General features: G+C 37.2%; 1 protein-coding gene across 1 annotated transcript in view; it reads left to right on the forward strand.

Annotated features, from left to right (window-relative positions):
* ATP11A (ATPase phospholipid transporting 11A) overlaps positions 1 to 27131 on the forward strand; it is a 232275-nt gene extending 205144 nt beyond the window's left edge. The window contains 8 exon segments of the mRNA XM_043504486.1: positions 2194 to 2253; positions 4129 to 4256; positions 8092 to 8227; positions 14225 to 14290; positions 15456 to 15559; positions 18990 to 19155; positions 23916 to 24020; positions 26994 to 27131. Of these exon segments, the coding sequence (XP_043360421.1) occupies positions 2194 to 2253; positions 4129 to 4256; positions 8092 to 8227; positions 14225 to 14290; positions 15456 to 15559; positions 18990 to 19155; positions 23916 to 24005 (750 nt within the window). The 3' untranslated portion in view covers positions 24006 to 24020; positions 26994 to 27131.
* The last annotated feature ends 399 nt before the right edge of the window (positions 27132 to 27530 follow it).

Here is a 27530-nt window from a genome sequence, read left to right on the forward strand (position 1 = left end):
GCTGACCTTACATTTTCCCCTCTAAATGCTGTAGTTTCAATCTTTACAGCCTGTCAGCCTTGATGGGGATTTACCTTTTCCCCTTTTTATGCTATGGTCTCAATCTCCACAGCCTTTTATGAGGATGTCTCCCCCCCTTTTTTAAATACTGTGTGGTTTTAAGTTATACACAGCTGCAGGCCTTATTGGTTGGAGACTTTGTGCTATTCGAAAGCATGTACGTTACATGCCTGCGGGGGGGCACTCCCCTAGGACTTGCAATGTTATGTGCAATGAGGAAATGGGACCACCAGTTTGCACTGCCTACCGCTTGCGTACCCAGCCAGTCCTGGGCTTAACTCACGGCCAATCGCTTGCTGGTGGTTTATTCAAGTTCCCTGTAACATACCCCGTAGTTTAAACAGTACATGACCCTTTTGCACTTGTCTTCCCTCCCATTTGATACCCATATTTAACCTCTCTGCTACACGTGCCTAGGTTCCTTCACACTTAAATTTAAAAAGTGGAAACAAGATGCGTTTCAAAGGGGATGAGAGACTTCTATCCCTGGCCTAATGAGGTGGTAAACTCGCCTCTTTGAATTTCAGTCTCAGATCCTCAATTAGCTCACAAGCCTGAATCCCGGACGATCCCCCAAATGGAAAGACATAAATTCACACCGTGTAGAGGTCAAGCACAGGAGTTTATTACATACAATGCTGACAGAGTGTCACCTCACTTATTAGGCTTAGAGACACTGTCAATCAATTGATTACAATGGAATATATGGATTTTCCATGGGTGGGGAAAGTGACGGGGTAGGCTGTCCCACTTCCCCAGATAGGTTTAGCAGCAAGACATGATAGCACAGTATCCAGTGGTCAAAGGTTACATAATGTCTCTGCCCATGGTCTCAAGTTAACAAACTAACATTTAACCTTTAATTAGTACTTTAATAAATGTATTTGTATAAAATATATATGTTGAATTTTTATTTGGGGTTTATAGGAATGAAGTAGCTCCTTTGATTGTCCAACAGATACATATCTAGGGGTAAAAGCAAAGAAACAGTGAAAGTATATGGCAATAAAGATTGTCTTTCAAGTTGTTCTTTTGTGTTTTAAGGCAGGCATTGGTCCCTGGGAAAGGGAGGTGGGAGGAGGCCATATCTTATACTGACATGCTTGAACCTTTTATAAACTCAGGGTTGGATGTGTGGGAAGAACATCTTCCTACAGAAGAAACTAACACATCAGAAACAGGGCTGCTTTGTTTTATTTGTAACTTTGAATAAGACACAATTATTGCCCCCAACATCTGGCGTTTTGCAGACCCAGGCATATCTTAGCAAAAGCAAAGTTATCTTTTGGTTATTCTGCTTTCTCTTAGCTATTGCTAGGCTCTGATCTCTTGACCAAACTCTGGACTTTGGGCCTGTACACAAATCCATATACCAGGTTATTACATTGGCAATGGATTTTAACCCTTCATTGTCAAATAAAATTTGCAAAATTTTGCAGAATTTTAAAATATTATGTATAGAACTCTAATTTTTTTGGTGCAGAATGATCTCAGGAGTATCATTGTCACCAAACTCTGAGGCAGAACAGCTTTTATTTATATGTACTGTGTGATCTTTAATACGGTTGCAAATAAAATTTTCATTTTTTCTTTAATCCCTTATGTATTCCAGCAACTCCCTCCTCCCCTACCCTCCCGCCCATCCATCTTCTAGGCTCCATATACAGTGGCCTTTTAAATCAAGTCTGAGGAACAGTGTTTTAAAAGTTAACATAATTCTAACTTAAATCAGTTTCTAACTTCAGTTGACCAGTGTGGATGTAGAAACCCATTTTACTGTTTATGTCCACACTGATTGGCCATCATATATCAAACTAGTTTACCTGAATCCCATTGTTGATATGACCTTAATTTCCTCTTTCTGTCTTCTGTGCCCACCCACCCCCGGGTAGCATCTCATTTCCCTCCAACTTGATAGAGTAGTTATAATTTTTCTTTCAAAACTGTGTTTGCCTGTGCTAATGTAAAAGGAGAATGTGAATGCCATATTTCTATAAATCTGTCACAGTATTTTCTGTATTCTGTGTGCAGTACAATTAGTATTATACAATATTATAATATACATGGTTGTAATAATGCATGATATATGTTGTTGATGGTGCATCACTTGATAACTCTCACTTTGTTTTCCAGAATGTCTGCTTCATTTTTCCTCAGTTTTTATACCAGTTCTTCTGTGGGTTTTCACAACAGGTTAGTCAGGCATTTTAATTTTTCTGCTTTGTGTAAAACCTTCTCTTTGGCCTTTTTTAACTAAAAGCGTGGGGCTGTTGTATATTCTTACTGGACCAAGTAGGCTGGAAAAGCTGTTAGTTTAGCTTACAGCTGTCACTAAAGAAGGCTATTACCTTTGTTTAGTGTGGCTTTCAAGAGCTCTCCTGACTGCTACTGAAATGAATTTGATGAATTATCAGAAAACCCACATTATTTTCTGAGTCAAAGACTTAATGGAAAAAGCAAAACTGAGAGTTAGCTGTGGAAAGCAAAATCTCCATGGAAAACGTGCAGTTCAATCTTTCCATCGATTTTTTTTTTTTTGCTCACAGAGATGGATAGAGGAAAATCTAAAAGGTGTGGGTGTGAACAAGCAGTTTGTCTTTTGAGGCAGGGGTGAAAGTTCAGAAGGCTGCTGGCCTGATCGGGGGGGGGCTCTCAGGCTGCGCATGCAGATGCCCATACCGTGGAAATCCCTGGTGGGAGAAGGGAAAATAAACACACCAGTTTAGGGAAAAGGGACCTAATTCTCCAAAAGAAAAAAAAATAAGGCATTCTTGGGGGATGGCAAGGTCCTCTTTCTTCTAAATTCTTGTTTCTTTGCTCCTCCTCGGCTGTTCTCAGCTATCTAAGTTGTATGGAAGGCTCCTTGTCACTCCTCCCATGAAGTAAGGGAGATGAAAACAAATTCAGGAACTTGGAAGAAAAGGAGACCAGACCTTTGTCAAAGATTTTCCCAGTAAAGCTCTAAGGAGCTTAACAAAATGGAGTTTGAGTTAATTTTAAGGATGCGCTGAAACCTATCTAGCATTTTGCAAAGCACTCTCTGGCTAATACTAGATGTTAAAGCATGTGTTCATGAACTTCGACTGCAAAATTTGCCATTCTTTTTCATGAAAAATAACACTACTTTTTTTTAAGAGAAGCCTTTGTAGTAAGGATTTTCAGTGCACATGTTTCAGGGCATAGGCTGATCATGAGGCAGGGTCTGAAAAAAACCCCTACTTTATAGGGGTAAGGAATAGGTTTGTTGTTGATGATAAACATTATGTACCTAGAATAAGACCCAGAACAGGGAGAAGGGGAGAAAAAGTTTGGTTCATACTCATTCCCTTATGCTGTCAAGGAGCTGATTTGATCCCCCAAGCTGTTCTCTAGAGCCGCTTTAGCTTAAACTTGCTAGTTACAGCCCCACAAGTGACCATTATGTCGGGGGAGGGATAGCTCAGTTGGGGGAGGGATAGCTCAGTGGTTTGAGCATTGGCTTGCTAAACCCAGGGTTGTGAGTTCAATCCTTGAGGGGGCCATTTAGGGATTTGGGGCAAAAATTGGGGCTTGGTCCTGCTTTGAGCAGGGGGTTGGACTAGATGATCTCCTGAGGTCCCTTCCAACCCTGATATTCTATGATTCTATGATTCATATTCTATGATCTGAGGATTGTAGCAACACTCCAGCCATTACACCTGAACTCTACCCTACATTGGGTGGGTGAAAAGGGGGTGGAGTGGAGCTGGCTATGCCTGACAGAGATTTCCTCCACCAGAGGAATCAGTTGCCCAGCTAGGGCGGCTTTACGGCTCCTTTGCACAGCTGAAACATTGTGAGGCAGCCACTTACTATTGTCAGGTCAAATTTTGATAGATTTGTTTGCCCAGAGGAACCTGGGTGAAAACTGACTTTTATCCTATCTCAAAAGCTGTCATCCAAGGATGTTATATGGAATTTGTCTTTATTTTAAGGAATGTGCTTTTATGGCTCTAAACAAGACAACATTCTCCCATTAAATCAAGCATAATATGGTGTATTGTGTTTGAAAATATAACTGGTTAATATAACTCTTTTTTCCATCTGCAGCCTTTATATGATACTGCGTATCTAACACTATACAATATCAGCTTCACATCTCTTCCTATCCTCTTGTACAGTCTAATGGAACAACATGTCAGTACAGACATGCTCAAGAGAGAACCGTCACTGTACAGGTAAAGGTAATCATTTAGCCCAAAATGTTTGGCTATTCATTTGTAGACAGTATTTTTTGGAATGTGCCTCTAAAATACCTTTAGCGATTCAGTACTTCCATTGTGCACAATATAAGAAATTCAACATCCTCTAACAATTAAATGTGCTGCACCTGAGATGGTAGTTCTGTAAATATTTTGGAAATGACCAGATATATATATAGCATACTATATAGCATATGTATGTTTAGAGCTGTTGATTAATCGCAGTTAACTCGCATGATTAACTAAAAAAAATTAATCATGATTTTAAAAATTAATCGCAATTAATTGCAGTTTTAATTGCACTGGTAAACAGTAGAATACCAATTGAAATTTATTAAATATTTTGGATGTTTTTCTACCTTTTCAAATATATTGATTTCAGTTACAACACAGAGTACAAAGTATACACTGCTCACTTTATATTATTTTTATTACAAATATTTGCACTGTAAAAATGATAAACAAAAGAAACAGTATTTTTCAATTCACTTCATACAATACTGTAACGCAATCTCTTCATCGTGAAAGTGCATCTTACAAATGTAGATTTTTTTTGTTACGTAACTCACTCAAAAAAAAAAACAAAACAATGTAAACCTTTAGATCCTACAAGTCCACTCAGTCCTACTTCTCATTTAGCCAATCACCCTGGCAGACAAGTTTGTTTACATTTATGGGAGATAATGCTGTCCACTTCTTATATATAATGTCAACAGAAAGTCAGAACAGACATTCACATGGCACTTTTGTAGCCGGCATTGCAAGGTATCTATGTGCCAGATATGCTAAACATTCGGATGCCCCTTCATGCTTCGGCCACATTCCAGAGGACATGCTTCCATGCTGATGATGCTTATTAAAAAAATAATGCGTTAATTAAATTTGTGACTGAACTCCTTGGGGGAGAATTGTATGTCCCCTGTTCTGTTTTATCCCCGTTCTGCCATATATTTCATGTTATAGTAGTCTTTGATGATGACTCAGCACATGTTCATTTTAAGAACACTTTCACTGCAGATGTGACAAAACGCAAAGAAGTTACCAATGTGAGATTTCTATAGCTGGCTACAGCACTCAAACCAAGGTTTTAGGAATCTGAAGTGCCTTCCAAAATCTGAGAGGGACGAGGTGTGGAGCATGCTTTCAGAATTCTTAAAAGAGCAGCACTCCGATGCGGAAACTACAGAACCCATACCACCAAAAGAAAAAATCGGCCTTCTCCTGGTGGCATTTGATTCAGATGATAAAAATGAACATGCATCAGTCCACACTGCTTTGAATGGTTACTGAGCAGAACCCCCGTCATCAGCATGGATGCATGTCCTCTGGAATGGTGGTTGAAGCATGAAAAGGCATGTGAATCTTTAGCACATTTGACATGTAAATATCTTGCAGTGCCAGCTACAACAGTGTGATGTGAACACCTGTTCTCACTTTCAGGTGACATTGTGAACAAGAAATGGGCAGCGTTATCTCCTGCAAATGTAAAAAAACTTGTTTGTCTAAGCGACTGGCTGAACAAGAAGTAGGACTGAGTGGACTTGTAGGCTCTAAAGTTTTACATTGTTTTATTTTTGAATGCAGTTATTTTTTGTACATACTTCTACATTTGTAAGTTCAACTTTCATGATAAAGAGATTGCACTACAGTACTTGTATTAGGTGAATTGAAAAATACTGTTTGTTTTGTTTTTGCAGTGCAAGTATTTGTAATGAAAATAAATATAAAGTGAGCAGTGTACGCTTTGTACTTTGTTATAATTGAAATCAATATATTTGAAAAAGGAGAAAACATCCAAAAATATTTAAATAAATGGTGTTCTATTATTGTTTAACAGTGCGATTAATCACGATTAATTTTTGTAATTGCTTCGCAGCCCTTATATATATATATATATATATTTCAATAGCTGGATAAACTCTGTAGATCATGTACAATCTTGGACAGAAGTTCAGAATTATAGCAGAAAATTATTGCCCTACAGAGTGGAAAAAAATGTATTCATTTAGTATTGTTTAATACCTCCATCTGTGGAGGACAGCAGATTCCTAGAAACAAAACACACTATATATCTATTTATAATCTTTTCTTTTGAGGAGAAAGAAAAGACTAAAAGCTGCAGTTTCTCGCTCTTTTTTCCTTAAATATTCTCTTTGCTGGATCTAATTCCATCAGTGAGTTCCTTGTTCCTTGCAGAGCTGAGTGGTGTGGGTATTGTCAAAGATGGCTTTTATGCAGGAACATGTTTTTCACAATAGACACCATGTGAACAAATTTTTTTGAAGCCCCATAAATATATTATTGCTGCTTGTTGAAATATCTCAAGCCTGCTTCCAATATGCCATAGTGTTTCCTTGAAACATCCATCAGTTTTACATGTCCCAAGATCCTTTTGGCAGGTAGACTAAAATAGTCAATGGCAAAATGTTGACTAGCTTTCAGGACAGTAATGCTAAAACCAATTTAGGTTACTCTTCTCTGCCAGTTGGATGACTACCTCTCTGCCAGTAAACTGCATTTGGCAGTCCACATTAGGATGAGTGTCTGGTTTGGATTGCTGAAGCTGCAAAACCCGTGCCTTATTTTGAGAGTAATTGTAGATGTCCAAAGCATAAACTTGAAAAGTGTAATATGGCTCCAGGTATTTATTTCACAATTGGGTGAACTCTTAGATCCTAAGGGCAATATGACATACTGCTATTGAAAACTCATTTTTATTACACGTTACACTTTAAAAAAAATATATTTAAAAAATGCTTGTTTTGGAGAGTGACATTTTTGTTTGGCTTTTGAGAGCATAGCATATTTAATGCCCACTGATCTTCTGAACTTATTTTGTCAGTCAATAGCACAAAATTATTGTAGGCCGCATGAGACACATGATGGTCTTTTAGCCATTTATAGTGATGTATTCTTTTGAAAAAATTCCTGTTAAATGAATAGGGTAATTTACTCACAATGAAAAATTTAAGATCGTCCTGAGCCCAGTCTTTTTAAAAACTATTTGGATGAAAATATTGATTGATATGATCAGTGTTGGAAAGGGAGACAGTGTATAAGTGCTTTTGTTTCCAACTACTGTTTATATCTTTATAATTCACATTTTTCATTTCAGTTTTACTCTGACCTATTTTATGATAGGCCATGTCTCAGTTTTCTATGTATGAGAATTAAACAAGTACCATTCAAATTCATATGCACTGTGGAAAATTTACTATAGCCAAATACTTTTGTCCAACAATCAATCAATCAATCACATTTTCTAAAGGAAAGCATTCTAGTAATACTCTTTGTTAATATACTCTTTGATTCTGGTAAGCGTGACTCCACCTATGTTGTTAACATTCCATATTGTAGTAATAAGTTTGTCCTGTGCTCTTTTTGTTTACAAAGAGCACCACCTGGAAAAGAAAACAAAGTCTCCAGAGACCTCTAGTGTTTCAATTTATTACATATCTTTTTAGGTCATCAGTGTGTACAGCACTTTACAAAACTTGTACTTTAAACATGTCCCTTTCCTGAAGAGATTGAAATCTAACTTGGACTGGTACAGTACAAATACAGAATTTACCATCAGAGTGGGAACTGGTAGAATTATAGTCAATGAGTAGTGGAGAAGGCTAGAAAAAAGTCGTAGATCTTATGGAGAGAAATGAATGTGGGTCTGGTAGACACTTGTTGCATGGGAAGCGTTTAGCTGTTCCAAATAAAATATTTTAAATATTTCTTCTCACAGAATAATTTGTTGACTTGATATTTCTTGGATCTTTTTAGCATGCCAGTCTGAGTGCATATGTCTTGTTTTGTTCAGGGATATCGCCAAGAATGCTCTTCTGCGCTGGCGTGTATTTATTTATTGGACGTTCTTGGGACTGTTTGATGCTGTGGTATTTTTTTTTGGTGCCTATTTCTTATTTGACAACACAACTGTAACCAGCAATGGACAGGTTAGTATTTAGTTTGATCAAAGTAGACTTGGGAAATGAAGAAACTGTAACTTTTAAAATCCCAAATGTTCAATTATGATTTACATAGGCATAATTCATTAAAAATAACGAACTATTATCATAAAGGCTTCCTGTAGAGAAGATAACTTTTATGGGTGGTAGTGAGGTAGGAGTGATTTGTAACACTGTGTTTAACAGAAACAGAATTATATAGCTAAAATACCGTGGATCAGTAATCAGCATGTGACTGCATGCTACTTTGTTGGGGTATGGGGGAATTTATAACCAGAACTCGAAATATCCTGTAAGAATTTACATTATAACTTTGCTATTTCATAATTAATACCTACTTCATCAATATCTTGATAATTTGACTCATTTAATTATTTTGTGTATATTTTAAAAAGATAGTCACCTGAATATCCTTGTAATGGGCACCACACAAGAGCCTAAATATAACAGACTAGAATTACATGTTTAACATTTATATATTTTACATGTCATTTAAGATATTCTATTTCTACTTACGGTACAGTGACATGAATATAAATTCTTAAGGACCTTTTGCATTTTAGTTATTTACACATTAACATTTTTTGGTCTATTTTATTTGTGTCTTGCTTTTTTTTTTCTTTTTTGCTACTTGCTTCTCTTCCTAACCTCAGCTAATGACAACCAACACTCATATGGTAAGACTACTGTGGTTTTGTCATGATGTGCATTTTCTCTTTCCCAATTCTTGTACTAAAGAACAGTTAAAATATTTCCTACAAATATTTTCATGACTTCTGTCCTTTATAGAAATATTAGTAGTTGCTGCCTTTTTCATTTCTTTAAAAATTGTTACGGTCAGGGAGTTGTATTAGAAAGACTATAATTTTTTGACAAGATTCATTTTCTGCTTTCCTTTGCATTATGTTGTGTTTTCATCAGTGCTTCCCACTCAGCTTTTTTGTCTTATTGAAAATCTCTACTCTAGTCGATTTATAATATCTGATATTTCCAAAACTTTAGAGAAGATTCATTGAATGACAGTGAGAATACAACAGTGTAATTTTTTTACCCAATTTTAAGTGAAACAGATCTGTCCACAAATGTCACTTGTAATTCTACATTTACTAGAGAAGTAATATTCGACTAGAATGGATCTTGTGACATCATTGAATGTAATAAACTAAACCACTATGTGAGAAAAGACAGGAATCTTCTTTTTAAGTTTGCCTGTACATTGAAAAAATTACCTTTGGGCAGTGTAGTGTGCTACAGTAGTTCTGTTTATCCTGTACTTATGTTTTCAATCTGATGTTGAAAACTCTATATAGTTTCAATTTTTGTTACACATAAAATTGTCTTTTTCAGAGCTGTGGGAGTCGCATAGCCTCTCGTTGTTGCCAGATGCATTGATTCAGAGTCCATCTTTAATCTTTTAGTTCAGTCTTGTTGTGTAGATAGAGCCAGCTTGTTTTTAACCATGTTCCCAAATCACATTAAAGCCTCCCAAAATGTTCAAAGTTGGGTGCTTAAGGTTAGGTACCCATATTTATGTTTAGGTACCTAAAATAAGTAGCCTAATGACAGAGGTATTGAATATCCTGAGCTCCATTTGAAGTCAGAATTTAAGGGGAAATTCAGCACCTTTTGAAACGCTGACCTTTTATTTCAGTGTTAAGCGTGGATTTTGGGTGCCTGAAAATGTTGGCTACCAGGGATAAGTTATCAACTGAAATGTGGACATCAACCTCAACTCTAAGCAATGATTGAGTGTCCAATATGTGCAACATGCCACACAATATCAAGTTTTGAGTGGCTTACAATATCAATTCAGTATCTCACAATAAGTCAGTCAAAAACAAGTGAAGGAGGAGAGGAGAGACAAGTGTGACAGTCTCATGAAGCTACACTAGATGATCCACCTTAGGTTCCAAAGTGTTAAAATGGACAACTTCTAGGTTCTTGCATCAAGAGGGTATTTTTTTTCAGCTTTTCACCCCAAATCTCCGCTTCTGCCAAGGCTAGTAAAAATGTGAGGCAAGTTAATGTCCTTTTCTGTGGTGAAAAACTCCAATGTGACAGACCAGATAATGGAATGACATTCAGCTTAAAAATAAATCACAAACCCAAAGCATCTAATTTTATTTAGAAATCTTATTGAGGGTCCACTACAATCTCTAAAGTGATATACTTTTAGAATTTTGGGTGTCCTTTATCACCCATCGTCTTTCATTTCTCTTGGCCAGCTGACTGCAAAATGGCTGGCCCAGAGCAATTGGCTGACGAGCAAAATTCAGGTGTCCAAGATCTGTCAATAATAATAATAGTAGTCAATTTACTACAGCAATGCCTAGATACCCCAACTGAATTGTGGACCCCATTGTGTTAGGCACTGTACTAACACGTAGTAAGAGATGTTCCCCAAAGAGCTTGCAATCTAAATAGAGAAGGCAAAGAGTAAAGAAAGGAATGCAACATAGAAGCAGAGTGATTGCAGGTGGTAAATGTCATATAACTTTTACAGTGTGTTTTGTGTGCGCTTGATTTGGTGTTTTGTTGTAGGATTTTTTAAAGTATATTATTGGGGTCGGAAAAGTGGGAAAAGGGCAGGAGGGATGCTGGGTTAATTGGAGCAAAGGTGTGGGAAAGACAAAAGAAGGGAATAGGGACACTGAAGGAGAAGAAGAGATGGGAGAAGTAGGATTGAAAGTTGGAGAGGAACATGGAGGACAGGGACAATGAGGTCAGAAGCAGAATGATAGTGAGGGCGAAGGGAGTAGGAGCATATCATAGCAAATCAGCAAACAGAACACAATACCCAGAATTTCAAGTAAAATGTTCACCATCTGGGTTTGATACACCTTCTTTTACTGGGAATCTGGACTTGCCATCCCAAAAAGTCTGCTCAGCACTATACATACAAACACTCAAACTGGTACCAGATCTTCAAGTTCTTATTCTGTCAGAGAGGTGCCTAGACCAGCATCTAATTACTTGAATATCTAATTGCTGGAAGAAAGTCAGCATGTGTTGGCATGACCCCAAGTCCTGAACAAGTCAACTAACTAAAAGATTACAGAGTCCAGCCTAGCCTCTCTAATCAAGAAGTGAACTGAATTTTTCAGAAGTGGCGCACACAATAGCACAACCATGAGCATGGCCATGTCAAAATCAAGTTGATTAGCAAAACGAAAACTCAGTAAATCAAAATCCTTCAGGTTGTACAGGTAAGAGGATTAAATGCAGAAGGTCTGACTAGTGAATGAAAGGTGCCACGTAGGTTTAAATAAAGAAATTAGATGGATGTGAAAGACCTGATTATGGAGGAACAGACAATCACTTTAATATTTCAGTCATTCATTGGTTTAATGTTTCTTCGTCTTAAACACCATGCACACAGATAAATTTGGATGAACAGTTGAAATGTTGTATTGAATGTAAAAATATAAAGAAGTTAAAAATACAGCAGCATGTGATCTTAGTTTCAATGGAATTAACTTAAGATAAATGAGAAATCAACACTGTGGGATAATATATGGTTGAAGGTATCCTTTCTAACTGAGATTCAGCATTTGATATTGGTATGATGAAGTTTGAGTCCTGGTCTATGTAAAATGAGTGGATGGTGTCTGTCTACTTTCTCGTGGAGAGGTGTCCACATCAAAGAAACTACTAGCACAGCTGGCACTGAGGCACCCTTGCTGGAAGGTTCATTGGAGATACAAAGGATCACCATGTGAAAAAGGGAAGTTACCATCCCTAGAGGTGACACCATGTGTTATCAACCCTTTAAATCAGAACTAAATCAACCCTTCAAATCAGAACTAAATCAAATTGAATGAGACTTCACAGCTTCATATGCTCTAATGGTTATGGGACATAAATCTCTAAGGATAGTAATTTACACATTTCATCAACACTAATAATTATTTCTGCAGAGAGCCTACTAGTCTGGAGTAAATGTGGTGAACCTCAAGGCCTGGGCAACTCCACACCTTTCTCCTCAACATGTAGTTGAGGAGGTCCACCAGATCAAAGTATAGCTGAGAGGAAAGACCCTTTCTACCTGACTGTGTGCTCCTTCTAGTCTCTGCTCTGGTGCCTCTCCTGTGGAACAGGTTGCCTGCCTGATATCTTCTCAGGAAGTTGTCCAAAATCTTGTGAAGTCTCTTCCATTTGGTTTAGGGTGAAGATCCAATGAGGTATAAGGGGCTGGTCAGGCCTGGCCTGTTCCAGTCACTGCAACACTCCATGCACAGTTTCAGTCCTACTGTCATCACTATAGCTGTAGGAATACCACTGCAATAGTACTTGTCTCATTGTGAAGTAAAGATGACGGAGACTGGTGGGGGGCATGTTGCTGGTAGAGAGGACATTGCTGGGCACCAAAAGCCTAGCAACCAAGTAGGGAGAAGAGCTACAAACAAACAATGTAGTGAGAAGCAGCACAGATTCCAGACTGGTGGTTTCCTTCACAGGAAATCAATTTAAAAGACACACCAAAATTTCTCTTAAACAAAATAGAAAACCTGGGATATTTTATCAGTCTATTAAAGTACATTATTTCACGATTTATTGTACCATAACTATAATTTCTGATAGTAGCTCAGATACCATGGTGAGGGGTGATCTTATGAAAACCTAGATAAATAACTGAGTAGTGAATATACATAATACTATGGATTTGACAGAATATTATTAATAATCATAATATTTTGTTACAGTAGTATGTAGAAGCCCAACTGAGATTGGGGCTTCATTGTACTAGATAAAACACTTACTTAGAAGTCTCTATTTTGCAGAATTTATAATATAAACGGTCTTTATTTCTCTTGGTGTAAAAGCCAAACTTATTTTAGTTGGTTGATGGTGTTTTTCTTTTGTTTTAAAGCTCTATGTTAAAGTTGGTATCTGAAATAAATGACTTACAGTATGTCTGAAGTTTACTTAAGTAACACCTAATCTCTATTACAAATACTAGTATATGGAAAATATGCATGCCACTTCTGTGTCTTGGTTTAACAAGGCAGAAGTCATATTTATCAATTGCAACACAATTATATCTTAGTATAAAATAGCACATTTTTCATAAATCTTGGAAATGGAATGAAGTGGAAAGAAATTGTAGCTCATTTAATCTTTGCATGTCTGCCCTGCCTTCATGCAACCAACTAGCAGCCTCTGGTGCAGCATGCTGGAAGACTACAGTCACTACATTTGAATAAGAAAATTCAGCTCAGTTCATCTGCTCGTGAGCTGTATGCTGTCTCTATCTGAGTAAGCAGCAGCTGCTGCCTCGTGTGTTGTCTGTGTTCATCTCTCAGGTCCCCTTCACATCATTTTCAAATGTTCTTCTCTGTGCCATCTATCTGAAGAATCTCGAGCATGAGATACTTCAGATATTGCATCATTATCACAGCTTTTAAAATAGATATACGTGTAGGTGTTAAAAGGTATTATGTTGGTATCCTGAACCATAAATATTGTATGCTACATAAAGCAATGTGCATTTAGGGTAGTTGAGGTGATTTTATTTCAAGGTGCATGTAGTGAGGAAAAAAATCTAGTATCAACTACTCAAAGGTATTTTTTTAAAAAAAATCAGTGAAGTTTATACATACCTACATTTCTATGATGCATAAGACATTCTTACTTGTCCTGTTACCAACGTGATGCATTCATCAGTCTCTATGAAGACATGTGACTCCAAGAACTAGAGAGGAGGAAGGTCAGAAAGATGGCTGTGGAGAAGACTCTGAAGATATCATCAGTGCTCTCATTGAAACAGCATGATGACACACTAACTGTGCTTCAATTTTTCTTTACACAAAGAAAACTACCAATGAGCTTTGGGCTGAGTGTTCTGATTATGTGTATTCTGCTTGTGTGCAGCCTGAAATATGTGCACACGAGCAAAATAAACTGATATCTAAATAGTTTTTTTCTAGATGGATCATGATACAATGAAGTACATTACCTATAATGACTTTGGACCCTTTTTTATAGATGTTTGGAAACTGGACCTTTGGAACACTGGTGTTTACTGTGCTAGTATTTACAGTTACATTGAAGGTAAGATATTCTATATTAATATTTCATTTACTGAGACTCTGGGATCTCCATCAATAGCGACAGTTGTACCCTATCGTATTTACTAAAACCAACTCTCCCAACATGGTATTTTGACTATAATCCTTCTACTTGCGGAGAACTAGACATGGTTTCCTTCGGAGCTTGTCGATGCTGCTCCTGTCCAGAGCTGTTGGCATGTGAAGCTATAAAAAAAACTCTGTACCTTGGTTGTATCTGTGCAGGGTTACTGGCAGCTCAAGAATGAAGGATTTAGCTGGAGTTCCAGAGTTGGATCTTGACATATCATCACATTGTTACCAATGAATTGCCAGATTGATCCTGTTTATGGTTTGGTTTGGTTTTGATTTTTAAGTTCAGCTTTTTAGCTTGGTATGGTGATGTATTCCTTTTCAGATGCTCTATCAAAGATGGTTTATGTTTAAATATACTGATTCATTACATATTCTATATAATGAAATGGAAATTTCTTTGCAGAAATGCACATATACTTATATTTTGCTTGAGTTCCTTTCATGTGACATTTTAGCTAGGGTATTCAGAATAGCTGATTTTACTGAGTTCCTTGTTGGAATATTTTCTCCAGTAGATTTTCACTGTCAAAAGAGAGAAGCGTTGGGAGTTCATGACTTATATTTCTATTATCCAATAAGTACAGCCTATTAGATGAAAAGAGAGCATCAGTAATGAGCATGACTATGTAATTATTTGTTTGTTATGAGGAGAGAATTCTTTTAATTGTTGATGCAGTTATAATTGCCAATTTTCAGTAATTATATACATAAGTTTTTAACTGATATAAAGTAGGACAGTTACAGCCTAATTATAAAGAGGAACAAGAGGGAGGACAGTGAAACAATAGTCTGGGTCTGTGCTAGTAATATCTCAATGTTATAATTTCCTAATGAATAGTCAAGCCTTTGTCATGACATATACTAGATCTCAGTACAGATTAGTACTTGGGTATGGGAACTTTCTTAACTATGGTAGAAACAGAAAGGTATCATTATTCCCTAAAGTTCTGCATAGATTTCTCAGATTAATTCTTTAAATAGTTCACTGATTTTCTTTGTACCTCATCTCCGGTTGAGTCTTTTATCACTTCTAAAAAATAATATAAACACCAAGATGACCTGTTTTCTTTCAGCTTGCACTAGATACACACTACTGGACATGGATAAACCACTTTGTGATCTGGGGATCGTTGTTGTTCTACATTATCTTTTCCCTCCTCTGGGGAGGAATTATCTGGTAGGAATCTAGTGTGAATTGTATTGCAAATGTTATTTTCAGAAGCATAAAATAAGTTCAACTGTTTTTTTTTCCAAATAAAATACATTTCAGCTTTTATATATACTGTAATTTACAATACGAGTTACCAACTTAAACATGTCAGTCATGGCGATTAATGAATACTTCGCTTTTCTTTAGGTTAATAGCTGCTAAAAATGTTCTTAAAGAAGAGAAGAAGAATAGCGCTCAGACTGAGTCAGTAAGCACCTGAGTTTCTGGTTGTTCTATTGTTTTAAGAAACCAAAAACTCTATTTTTAATAAAGGCTTAAGTACATATTAAAGAGGTCCGCTATTGTGCTAATATACATACTAAATTTTATAAAATGAGTTCATGTTAAAAGGTAAGGAGTTGTGTTGAATTTCAGACACTAGCTAAATGTGTTAGTGAGTACTACATTTGTTATGATAGCTATAATATTTCTGCTATTTACCAGATGTGAATAACATTTTAGTAAATGTTTTTCCTTTCCTTCTTTTCTTAAAATATATATATTATTATTGCAGAATTTGTGCGCCACCTACTGCTACTTTTGTTACCTTATTTGTGTATTTTTATGAATACATTCTGGCAAAGTTTAATATCTACCACTAGCAAGGAAAATGGAAAGCAAAACTCATATTACAAAACTATTGGATGTATATAGAAGAGAATGTTTGTCAAGAGACGTGTCTGGTTTCATGCTTTTGGCTGCAAACAGACTATAAAGGCATATGGCTTTAGATTAAATACTTTTTTAAAAAATAGCTATAAAATGGCTTAAGTTTTATCCACATTTACATTTTAACAGGATTAAATCAGTTGTATATAATTGAAAAATCACTGTCAACTTAATTACATTATTAGAAATTGTGGGGAGGAGAATAAACAGGTATGTTATAAAAAACTTGATTCTCATTCTCCACCCACATACTTCCCATGGGATTCCCATGCCCAATGAACTTTTGACTACCTTCTGGATGGGAGACCTGTGCCATTTATCTCCAACACATGCACATTCTGACACTCTTATTCTTTTGGTGTCTTAACTGAGTGAGCCAGCTGGTTCCCCTCGCAATCTATAAGTGGAGAGGGGGACTGTTGCTAGCTTGCATCTTGCATACTAATTTGGGACTGGGAAGTCAGGGAAGTGTGGTCTGCTCCCCGCTTCCACCAGATCAGGAAGAATCTTCTGGGAGGCAGCCTATCCAGTTTTCATTTCTGCAACAGCAGGGCTCAAGGTTCCCGTTGGCCCTGTTCCTCCCTTTTGAACTGAGTCTATACGTCTGAGGTTCCCCATGTTAATGACCTGGATGTAGAAACAGAAAGCAAATTTGCAGATGATACAAAGCTGGGAGTGGGGATTGCCAACGCTTTGGAGGATAGAGCTAAAATTCAGAGGGATCTTGATAAATTGAAGAACTGGGCAATAGATCACAAAATGAAATTCAAAAAAGATAAATGTAAGGTGCTATACTTAGGGAAGAAAAAACAAATGCAGAATGGGGGATAACTGGCTTGGCAGTAGCACTGCTGAGAAGGATCTGGGAGTTGTGGTGGATCACAGCCTCAACATGAGTCAGCAATATGATGCTGTGCAAAAAAAACAAATGCAGTATTAGGTTGCATTAACAGAGGTTTCACATGCAAGTCACGGGAGATTAGGCCTCAGCTGGAGTACTGTGTCCGGTTTTGGTCACCAATGTATAGAAAGGATATAGAGAAACTGGAAAGGATCCAGAGGTGAGCAACAAAGATGATCAAAGGGATGGAATGAAAGCCATATGAGCAAAGGCTGAAGGGACTGGGAATGTTCTTTTTGGAAAAGAGGAGATTGAGAGGGGGACATGATAGCGATCTTCAAATACTGGAAAGGCTGCCATAAAAAAGACAGGAAAAAGCTGTTCTTTCTTGCCACAGAGGGCAGGACAAGAGGCAATGGGTTCAAACTACAGCATAGCAGATTTTGAGTAAATCTCAGGGGAAACTTCCTAACCATAAGAACAGTAGGACAATGTAACAGGAGTGGAAGCTCCTTCACTGGAGGTTTTCAAAAAGAGGCTGGATAGTCATCTGCCTTGGATGTCCCTTTTACCTTTGTTGATAAAAGTGACAATGGCTCCTTAGTCACCATATGATCATGGCCATGCAGGAGACAGGAAAATGTGGAGGTACAAAGAATGAGTCTGTGAGGGCCGCAGAGAAATGAATGTGTTGGGGAGCTGGACAAGGAAATATGTAGAGTCTGGGCGTGTAGAAGGCATGAGATGGATGTGGGGGGAATGTGGAAGGCAGCAGGCAGACTCAGGAGGAATGCAGGAGACTGTGATGATGAGGAGACTGAGGAGAAAGAGAGAAATATGGGGGGCAAATGAATGTAGGGAATAGATACGGTACAGGAGCGTACAGGGAGAATGAGAATGGGGCTGTTCCCTATGCTTTCAAAGGAGGGAGGGGGATAGAAAGGCGAGTTCCCCACGCACCAGCAGACAGACGAGGGTAAGTGGAGCTCTCTCCAATTAATGAACAGGGAGGCTACATTCTTGTGAGTGTATTTAAGGTTGAATTTTAAACCTGAGATAACATACAAGTTGTGGAGGGGAGGTGTTCTTTCCCCGTAAGGTGAAAAAAGGTGTGTGAAAATGTTTTTCGTTTTTATATCCTAATTTTTCAGCCAATCACGAATGGGGTGTTTTGGGGGCATTAGGGGTCTGACTCATGATTTTTGAACATTTGGAGTTGGCAATATTAAGGATGTTTGGAACATTTGGAGGGGGAAGGGAGACCTATTGAGTATCCCAGATCAGGCTGAAGTCTATTCTGTGGTTAATTTGGGGGCCGGAGTTGCTGATAATCATTCTCCTTCTATGGCCAGAGGAAGATTTAGGCTAAAATATTGTACAAACTACAGTGGTTTTGACGCTAAGGGCTTGTCTACAATTACTGGGGAACCCGCTAAATCGACCGCAGATCGCTCTCCTGTTGACTCCTGTATTCCACTGGATCGAGAAGAGTAAGTGGAGTCGACAGGAGAGCATCTTCTGTCGACGTCACGTAGTGTGGACCCCGTGGTAAGTAGATCTAAGCTATGTCGACTTGAGTTACACTATTCACGTAACTCAAATTGCGTAGCATAAATCCACTTTTCCTTGTAGTGTAGACAAGGCCTGGGCCAGGCAAAAGGTGGAGGCCCTTCGAACTAAGCTTGTCTGAATTTTCTGGTTTGTTTGAATGTGAAATACGAAGTGAAACTCCAGTGGATGAACTCCCACAAACTGAAAAGTGAACTCTGTGCGAATTGGAAACTGTTTCACACAACTCCGCTACTCCAGTTTTTATATTTAACAATGTTGGGAATTTTTTTCTTCGATGTTCCATTGAGGTTTAATTTCTTTTCTTTTTCCCACTAGGCCTTTTCTCAATTATCAGAGGATGTACTATGTTTTCATGCAGATGTTGTCTAGTGGTCCTGCATGGTTAGGTATCATTCTGCTCATAACTGTCAGCCTTCTTCCAGATGTACTCAAGAAGGTTTTATGCAGACAGTTGTGGCCCACAGCAACAGAAAGAACCCAGGTAAAAATATCTTTCTTAGTAGATATAGTGATATTTACTATGAATCCTTAAAAGTTAGAGTCCTCTAGCATTTTAGAAGCAATAAATGGAAAGAATAGAAATCATGTTTATGTTTAGTGAGAAGTATGTGTTAGTCATTTTCTGCAGTGTTGAAATTTCACTGTGAGAACTTTTTGATCAAGTCTTCATAAATTATAAGACTGTTGAGAAATAGTTGATGGTACTGATCCAGGCAGTTCATTACAGCTATATACAATGGAAAATCGTGTAAAGGCATTTCCTGAGCACAAAATAAAGCCAATAGCAAGAAGGCAAGTTTTCTTAACCAAATTCAAAGTAACTCTTTGCAAAAGCAGTTCTACTCCAATATCAAAAGAAGACTATATGAAGGTTTGTTTGTTTAATCCAGGATTTGTAAATTCAAAAATTAATATGCATAAGATGACTAAGTAGTTTAATACTGCTAAAATATCATGTTACATGACCCATGTAATCTAATCATTTCCTAGGAAACTATATTACTCTTGTTTGCTGAGTATTCTAGTGAGGCTGTAGTTTTTACAAAAAATCATGCATTTAAACCAGTTGTTCTCAACCTGTTTACCATTTTGGGCCACATATGCAGCTCTCTCTGTGTTATGTGGGCTGCATCCACACAATATATGTACTATCTGTATAATGCAGAGGATATCACATGGGCCGCAGCTGTGTGATAATTGGGCTGCAAGTGGCCTGCGGGCCATGGGTTGAGAACCACTGATTTAAATATTACTAATTCATAATGCTGTTAGCTCTTTTCATCTATAGTTAACTTAACTTTATTTTTGTTTCTTTTGGTACTCTTTCTAGAATTAATATTCACATATATGAGATGCATATATTCACAACGTACTGAACAACATACAAACACACTGACATGCAATGTAGTCACATCACTGAAAGACAAGCCTGTTTTCAGATCTCTACTTTCCCCATTCCGTTGATCAGCCAACAGGAGAAACTACTGTATAGTGTCAATGAAAAACTCCCTTACTGACGAATGAGAATGGAGCCAAACTCAGGTGGTTCAGATGGTAGCCCACAGCACTACTGCCGAGGGCCATCAGGCCAGTTCCAACCTTAAAACTTTCATATCTGTAAGGCAACTCTTAATGCCATTATTCTGCATTCCCTGTATGTATAAAACTATAACTGACCGATTTCTATAGGAAAACCAAGCTTGTAGGAATAGCAGAATATTGGAACAAGATTTCTGCACAGATCAGATTATAGAATTTTTCCATTTGGACCTTTGAAGATAGGACTCTTCGGTATATGACTACTACTTACAGAAGCTCACTATATCAACAAATCTCTGACCTCTATTTAGGCTGTGGGTGCTCAAGCTAAAAACTCTGAGAGAGAATGAGGATGGGTTATAAAACAAAAAATAGAAAGAGGGTGGGGGGAGGATGTATATCTAATGGCATTTCTCAGTGCCATTATGTGTTAATGTTGGAAAATGAACTAGCTGGAATGCAGAGTGGGCTTAACACTGGCAATGTTCATTTTTTAATAAGCTCTAATATCACTAGAAAATCTTTAGTTTTTAACCAGATTTATCCCTTGTATTTCTTTCTTCTCTCTCTCTCTCCTCCTATCTTCCAACCTGCTTTTGCCTAAATAACCACTACCTTGCTTTAAACATACATGATGTGCACGATTACTTCCTACAATCTTCTGGGGAAATCAGAGTAAACATCAGTGCCTTTCTGTTGAGCAGTCCACCATCTTTATGCTTTCTCAGACTTCAAGCAGTCTAAGTTTCTAATGGAATAAAAGGTGATTTTTTTCTGCCTTTCTGCATGCTTGGCCATTTCATTCAAAGGACAGTAGAAAGCTTAATTATCATCAAAACCTGTTTATTGTTATCATTGTCTCCACTTCTGACTCACATATAAACTACTCAGCTTTAGAGAAAAATACTTTTTTGGATTAGATTTTTCCTCCTTATGTTTATCCTAAAGTTTTTACACATCATTAGTGGTTATCTGAGTCATCTTTGTCACAGTCATTTGAATTTTATGCAGTAATAGTTCTGCTTCAGGAATCAGAGATCTGTGACTCTGTCCCTCCTTTTTGAAGCACTGATGTTTCTGTAGATGAATGCACATAGTGCTTGCATTGTAACTGACTATGTTGACTGTTGACCACACAAAGAAGTGATAAAGCCCTTAAGCAAGATGATATTGGTTTTACCATATTTCTAACTTAATACAGAAATGATGGTATTAAGCTATTTAATGGCTCTTTTGTAATGTGTCTACTCCATTACCGTGGGGAAAAATGCTGCAACTCTGATCTTTTGTTCTGCGGCCATTATTTCCAGCAAACATGTTTCATTTTTTAAAGGAAATTTTCCTTGTATTCTATTTCATGAAATCCTATGCTTTCTAGAAAGGAAAAAAATCTGTAAGATCAGAAATACTGTTGAATTCAAAATATTTAAATTAACAAAAATGTTAATAGGAAATAGACTAGTGATAGCTACCCTTTTATAGAACAATTTAAGGTGAAATCATGTCCCCATTAAAGTCAATAGCAAAGCTCTCATTGACTTCAGTGGGGCCAGTCTCTATTTCAGATTTCATATTCATATTTTCTGACTGACCAACATAATAAATAGAATTTTTTTTAAGTGTGATTTAAAAATGAGTTGTTGCATAAGTCACAGGAAGGACATATGAAGTTAATTTTGAAGTTGAAATTTTTGGCTAAAATTGTCTTCTAAATATGCTAGAATTGGTTTGAACTAGCTGCTTGAACAGCAATAATTTTTAGTTTTTGTGTCCCTTAAAATGATAAAGCCTTCTTTATAATATAGTTTAGAGGGCTTCTGCAACAGCTGAAAATATACTGAACCAATTCTGGCTCTACTGAACTTCGTATTTCTAACCTTGAGATTATTTGTGTGTGGTGAACAGCTATTTACCATCCATTACCATTAAAAAAAAATTTAAAATATCATTTAAAGTCTGTCACCGTTTGAAATTCAATATCAGAAGGGTGTTGTATATGCTGGGATAAAACAATCAATAATTCTGCAAAAGCTTTGGAGGAATCTATTGCTATGAGTAACTTCAGGCCAAAACCGCATGTACCTCTCATACAAGTAGGCTCAATAATTACAGTGAAACTATTTGCCTGTGTGAGGCAAGCTGAATTTGGCCCTTTAATTTGAAATTACATGTGTATGGTGTTTTCTCTGTTATCTGTCAGACACTGTGGTCATGTGTTATATCCAAACTGCATTAATTTATTACATTTCCACTATCATTATTCTTTCTTCTCTCTAACTAACAGCAGACACGTCTAATATCTGGCAACACTCATTTGAAAAATGCAAAAGCACTTCAAATTATCTTCTTCCCACTTTTTTATTGGCTCTGTAACTGACACTTACTCTAGTAACTGAAAATATTTATCTAACTCAAAAATGTCAAGCATTTTGTCTGAGAGTGATGAAGAATTTTACATTTTTGACCTATTTTAAAAAAACACCTTTCCCTTCCATTTGGTTGCTGACTGATATTTTCTCTTTAATATTTTGCTTCAGTCCCAATTGCAGGTCATCCACCTTGTTATGAAATCTTTGCCCTTTGTTGTTTCTAGAGGAGCCAAAAATGGTACTTTGCTTTAGAAAGGAATAATGGGGATAATAATAATACTTCCACTTTCCTATGCGTATAGCCCTGTTGAACTAGAGTGCTTTTATTACATCAATGGCCAATAAATTATTATCTGTCAAGTCGTTGGCCTCTTCTCTTTTGAAAAAAAGAGGACAGGATTCTGCTGTGGAAGAACTTGAATCCTATGACAACTACTGACCCTTTCCCTGTGTTGGAATGAGTAGTCTTCAAAGTGACCTCCTGTAGCACCAACCCTCATCAGTTTTCAAGTGCAACTGCCTACTTTTTCAGTACAGAATCATTCTGCAAATTAGTAAAGGGGACAATTTGCTCCTTAATTTTGGTGGCTGAGCACTTTGAGCTGAAAGCTCATAAATAAGGCTACGATTTTGTCAGGGAGGTCATGCCAGCCACAGAATCCGTGACTTCTAGGGACCTCCGTGACTTCAGCCTGTGGCACCCAGGAGCTGCGGGGTCCTGCGGCTCCTCATTTTGTCACCGATATTTTAGTAAAAGTCACGGACAGGTCACGGCTTCCCTGAATTTTTCTTTATTGCCTGTGACCTGTCCGTGATGTTTTCTAAAAATATCTATGACAAAAGCTTTACTCATAAATAAACATTCTACCAGCATAGCTAATAGCCTTGTTCGAGGGCAGTTTTGACATTCTTATAAGCACTGTACTCTCAAGTCATTTGATCATGTCATAAGGAAATCTCTTGTTAATACAAATAACTTTTTCTGCTGTAATTAATAAATAGTCAAAAGAGTGAAGCAGAACACATACCCATTACTAGTTAATTATGGTACACTGTATACATCTCTGAGAGAGTGATTAGTATTCTATCAATGGAGTTCAAAATGGGATTAAAGTCACTCTGAGTGGGCAGTATGGCTCAGGAAATTAACCTCAGGATTAGGAATATGCATTTTGCTTTAAACCTAACTTTAAAAAAAATCTGTATTGGAAAATTTGTTGCTTTATATGACCTTGATACAACAGTTAGATTTTTATTCTTTACATATTGAGAAATTCACTCATTTCCCTCATGTATTCAGCTGTAGTCTCAGTGTTTTTCCTCATCCTTGCAGAAGAGTATGAAACATAAAACAACTCTAAATGCACTGGCGAACAGCGATGGGCCACTTCTTGAAGGAACTCTTTCAGCTTCCGAGGCATAATTAGATCAATGCTAGGTAACAGTATTGCACATGTTGCCAGTTTGGAGTCATTTCTGTTGGTGTTCTGTGCTATTTAAAACTAAAACTATTTCCTCCAGAGTTTTTGTTGTGCTTTACCAATTTTGATATATAATATCATTACCATTTTCTTGGAGAGCCAAGTTTTTGTATGATGTATGTCATATCACAGGTAAGGTCTTTTTGTCTCAGACATGTAACAGAAAAGGGCCCTGATCCTGCAAAGCAATCTGCCTGCATGGATCCATACACCCATAAAGGGGTCCCATTGAAGAGGATTGGGTTTAAGAGATTAAGTATTGTATGACAGTTGCTTTCATATTTATAAACTACTTGTTCTCATGCTATATCTTGGGTGTTGAATACATAGTATACAAAGAAATAATACTTAATCATTAGCAGTTTATTCGCCATAGCCCCTGTTCTTCTCAGATACATGTATAGACCAAATGCAGACAAAACAAGATGTTAGACATACAGAGTCTTAAAATGCTGTAGGTACTACTGAAAACTGAAACATGGAGTTCCATGTATTATGTCTCTTGTGTGATACATATTCCTGGATGAAAAACTGCATTAGAATGGCATTAAGATTGAAATTACATAGCTGTAATTTAAGGTAAAAAAAATCACACAGGGATTTTGTAATTATCTCCAAAACAGGCATCATAAACCCAGAAAATTTGGAGTTTAACATCTTTTGATTTCTTTTAAGGTTAAGAAAAGCGTAGTTAAAGCACAGGAAGAACCTTAATTCTGCCCTGTGGTGACACTATGCAATAACAATATAGTTACTATTAATGCATTATTCTAGTGTCTGGGGTCCCTGATTAGATTAAACTGCTTTTCAGGTTTTTTCTCTCCTGGTGTCACAACAGAAGTCACCATGGGGAACCTGTGAGGGGGGTCAGGAAGGGTGAGTGGAAATATAGAGGGTACAGGGGTGTTCATTGGTCTTCAAAGATAGTTGTGGGAGAGGGTGTTATGTACGAAAAGGATCATGTGTTGAGACCAGGGCTATGTATCAAGCAGGGACCTGAAGTGGGGAAAGAATTCCTGTGTGCCCAGGGCAACAGTGTTTTCCCATGGTACTAGTGGAAAAGCAGCATAGGGTCATGAGCTCTTCAAGCACAAAGACATTGAGACTCAGGATCCGGGTCTCCAGTATCTCCAGTCTCCTTAATACCAGCTGCCTTACCCAAACAAACTCCCACCTGGACCCATGAATATACCTTGCTTCCCACTTTACCTCTTCCCATGGTTGCCTCACCATTTCCTGATACCAGAAAACAACAGTGGGGTAATCAAGGGGAGGTCAGAGTGACAGTGTGTGAAGAGAGAGATAGGTGTGTGGGGGAGCCAAGGGGAAGCATGCAGGGAAGTGGGCTCGGGCTGGAGGGAAGCTGTGTTTTTAGATATCTTGTAACCCTGCAGAGCAAAACACAGGCACTTTATACCATTCTTAGGGGAGTTTCCCAGTTTTGCAGTGTGGACACAACTTGTTTCTAGCCCTGGACAATCCTAAAATAGAAGACCTTGAGCTCAACACATTATATATATATATATATATATATATATAGAACAACACATCATTTTTAGAGGTATTTAGGGTAACTGGCTTTGTAGGTTGAGGGATATGAAATATAGTTCCTGTACACTTCTTTTTAAAAAATCCTTTAAAAAAAAATTTATAAAATGCTTTCCCATAAGATGCAATGTATACTTATCTGTTTTTTTCTTAATTAATGCCTGTCTTTGGTCTATATATGTTGAAAAGATTCTGGGCTATATTAAATACCCCTCTGCTGAATAATTCCCTGTATTTGTCTCAGTTTGTCTTCAAAGAGTGACTATACTGTGGAGTTAAAAAGAGAGCCTTATTGCTGGTCTTGAGCATATACAAGTAGCATTTGAGGGTTGTGATTGTTATGAAAGAAATAATGTCTCAGGCAGGTTTTATAAACCGAAAGGGGATGAAATGACTAACATTGATTTTTTTTTTACCTCCTTTTGCCATTTTTTGTTTTGAACAGAGGAGATAGGTTTTATTAATGGTTTATTCATTACTCATGAGAAAGTGACTGATAGCATTGGCTTGAATGCTTAAGGTTAAGGTTAAGCATTGGCTTAAGGTTTATTTCCTTTCTATCATATAGCTTCTTTAACCCATAAATATTAGTTATATGTGCATTTGCAGAGGAGAATAGACCACTGTTTTGGGAAGGCCCAATGCAAATTTCCCCTCAGTCAGTGCACATGTACTTCAGTCTTGTCATGCAATACTGCTATTATTGTAGTCCGGAGTATTTCCTCCATAGATGTTACCCATTGTGCTAGGTTATGGGGTGATTTTTAGCATAGATAAATGTTAATGGAAGATTAGACTAAGATAATATTGTGATGTGTAGTATAAATTGCTAAATAGATCCATATGTAATCCAAACAAGATCTGAATTTAGATCTGCAGAAGTAAAGAGCTAGTGCATTTAACCCCACTGTGCATTCTCATCTATTAACATAAACTAGTTGAGGAGAATTCTCTCTCTTTGGAAATGCTGAAGAAAATATATGAAATTATTCTGGCCTTTTTAAAATTCCTGTTACACTGATAAAAGGTCAAGGATGAAAAGATATTTAAAGCAATATAGCAAATTATAATGTAAATCTGGTAGTAATTCTCAAATTGAAAATAATCCTTCTAATCCCTACTCTGCTCTTTATTAAGACATTATCAACTTCATGTATGAAGAATAGCTGGCTCTCTGATCTCTAAATCTAATGTAAAATTAATCATGTAGAAATTGGCTGATTGCTCATCACTTTGGGATTGAAATAAACAAGCCAGACTGGTGCTTTAGTGAGCAGTATGTGTGTGCCAAAGGCATAGTGCGTCTATTAAATGACATTTTTTTAGGATATTTAGCTATTTTATTATCCACTTACTTTGTTATTTCTTTGTTTTCTTGACAGATTATGTCCAGGCACTGTCAGGACCACATTTCAGAATCCACACCTCTTGCGTCTCTGAAAAACCCAAGATATAGGAGCAGTGACTGCAGCAATTCCCCAGCCAGGAGGTCTAATTCTCATTCTAAAAAAATGATGTTTACGCACTGGAGAGGCAATGATTATTCAATACTTCCATCCATCTTTGGCTATTCAAATAACCGTTGCAATTCCAGTGCAAGATACTGCTACAGTGGGTCAGGTCTGGAAACATCCGTATGACAGATCACCAATTCAAGCCTTTAAGAACTGTATTTTTCTTTTTTTGCAAAAACAGGAAACGTCACAGAACTGTACTAAAATATACTTGGCTTTTCGTGTCTGAAATAATGTTCAGACAAATAGGATCAAGAGCTAGAAGTATGAATCTTTCCAGGCCTGTTGGCCCCTTTTTATGTTTTGAACTGCTGCAGCAATGAACAATCTGCACAGTCTGGTACTGTGAAACTGATAGCACTAGAAATTTTCTTCATGCAGTGTCAAGATGTTTGTGCTTTTGTT

The sequence above is a fragment of the Dermochelys coriacea genome, chromosome 1, assembly GCF_009764565.3.
Source record: "Dermochelys coriacea isolate rDerCor1 chromosome 1, rDerCor1.pri.v4, whole genome shotgun sequence".
In the NCBI taxonomy this organism is placed as follows: domain Eukaryota; kingdom Metazoa; phylum Chordata; order Testudines; family Dermochelyidae; genus Dermochelys; species Dermochelys coriacea.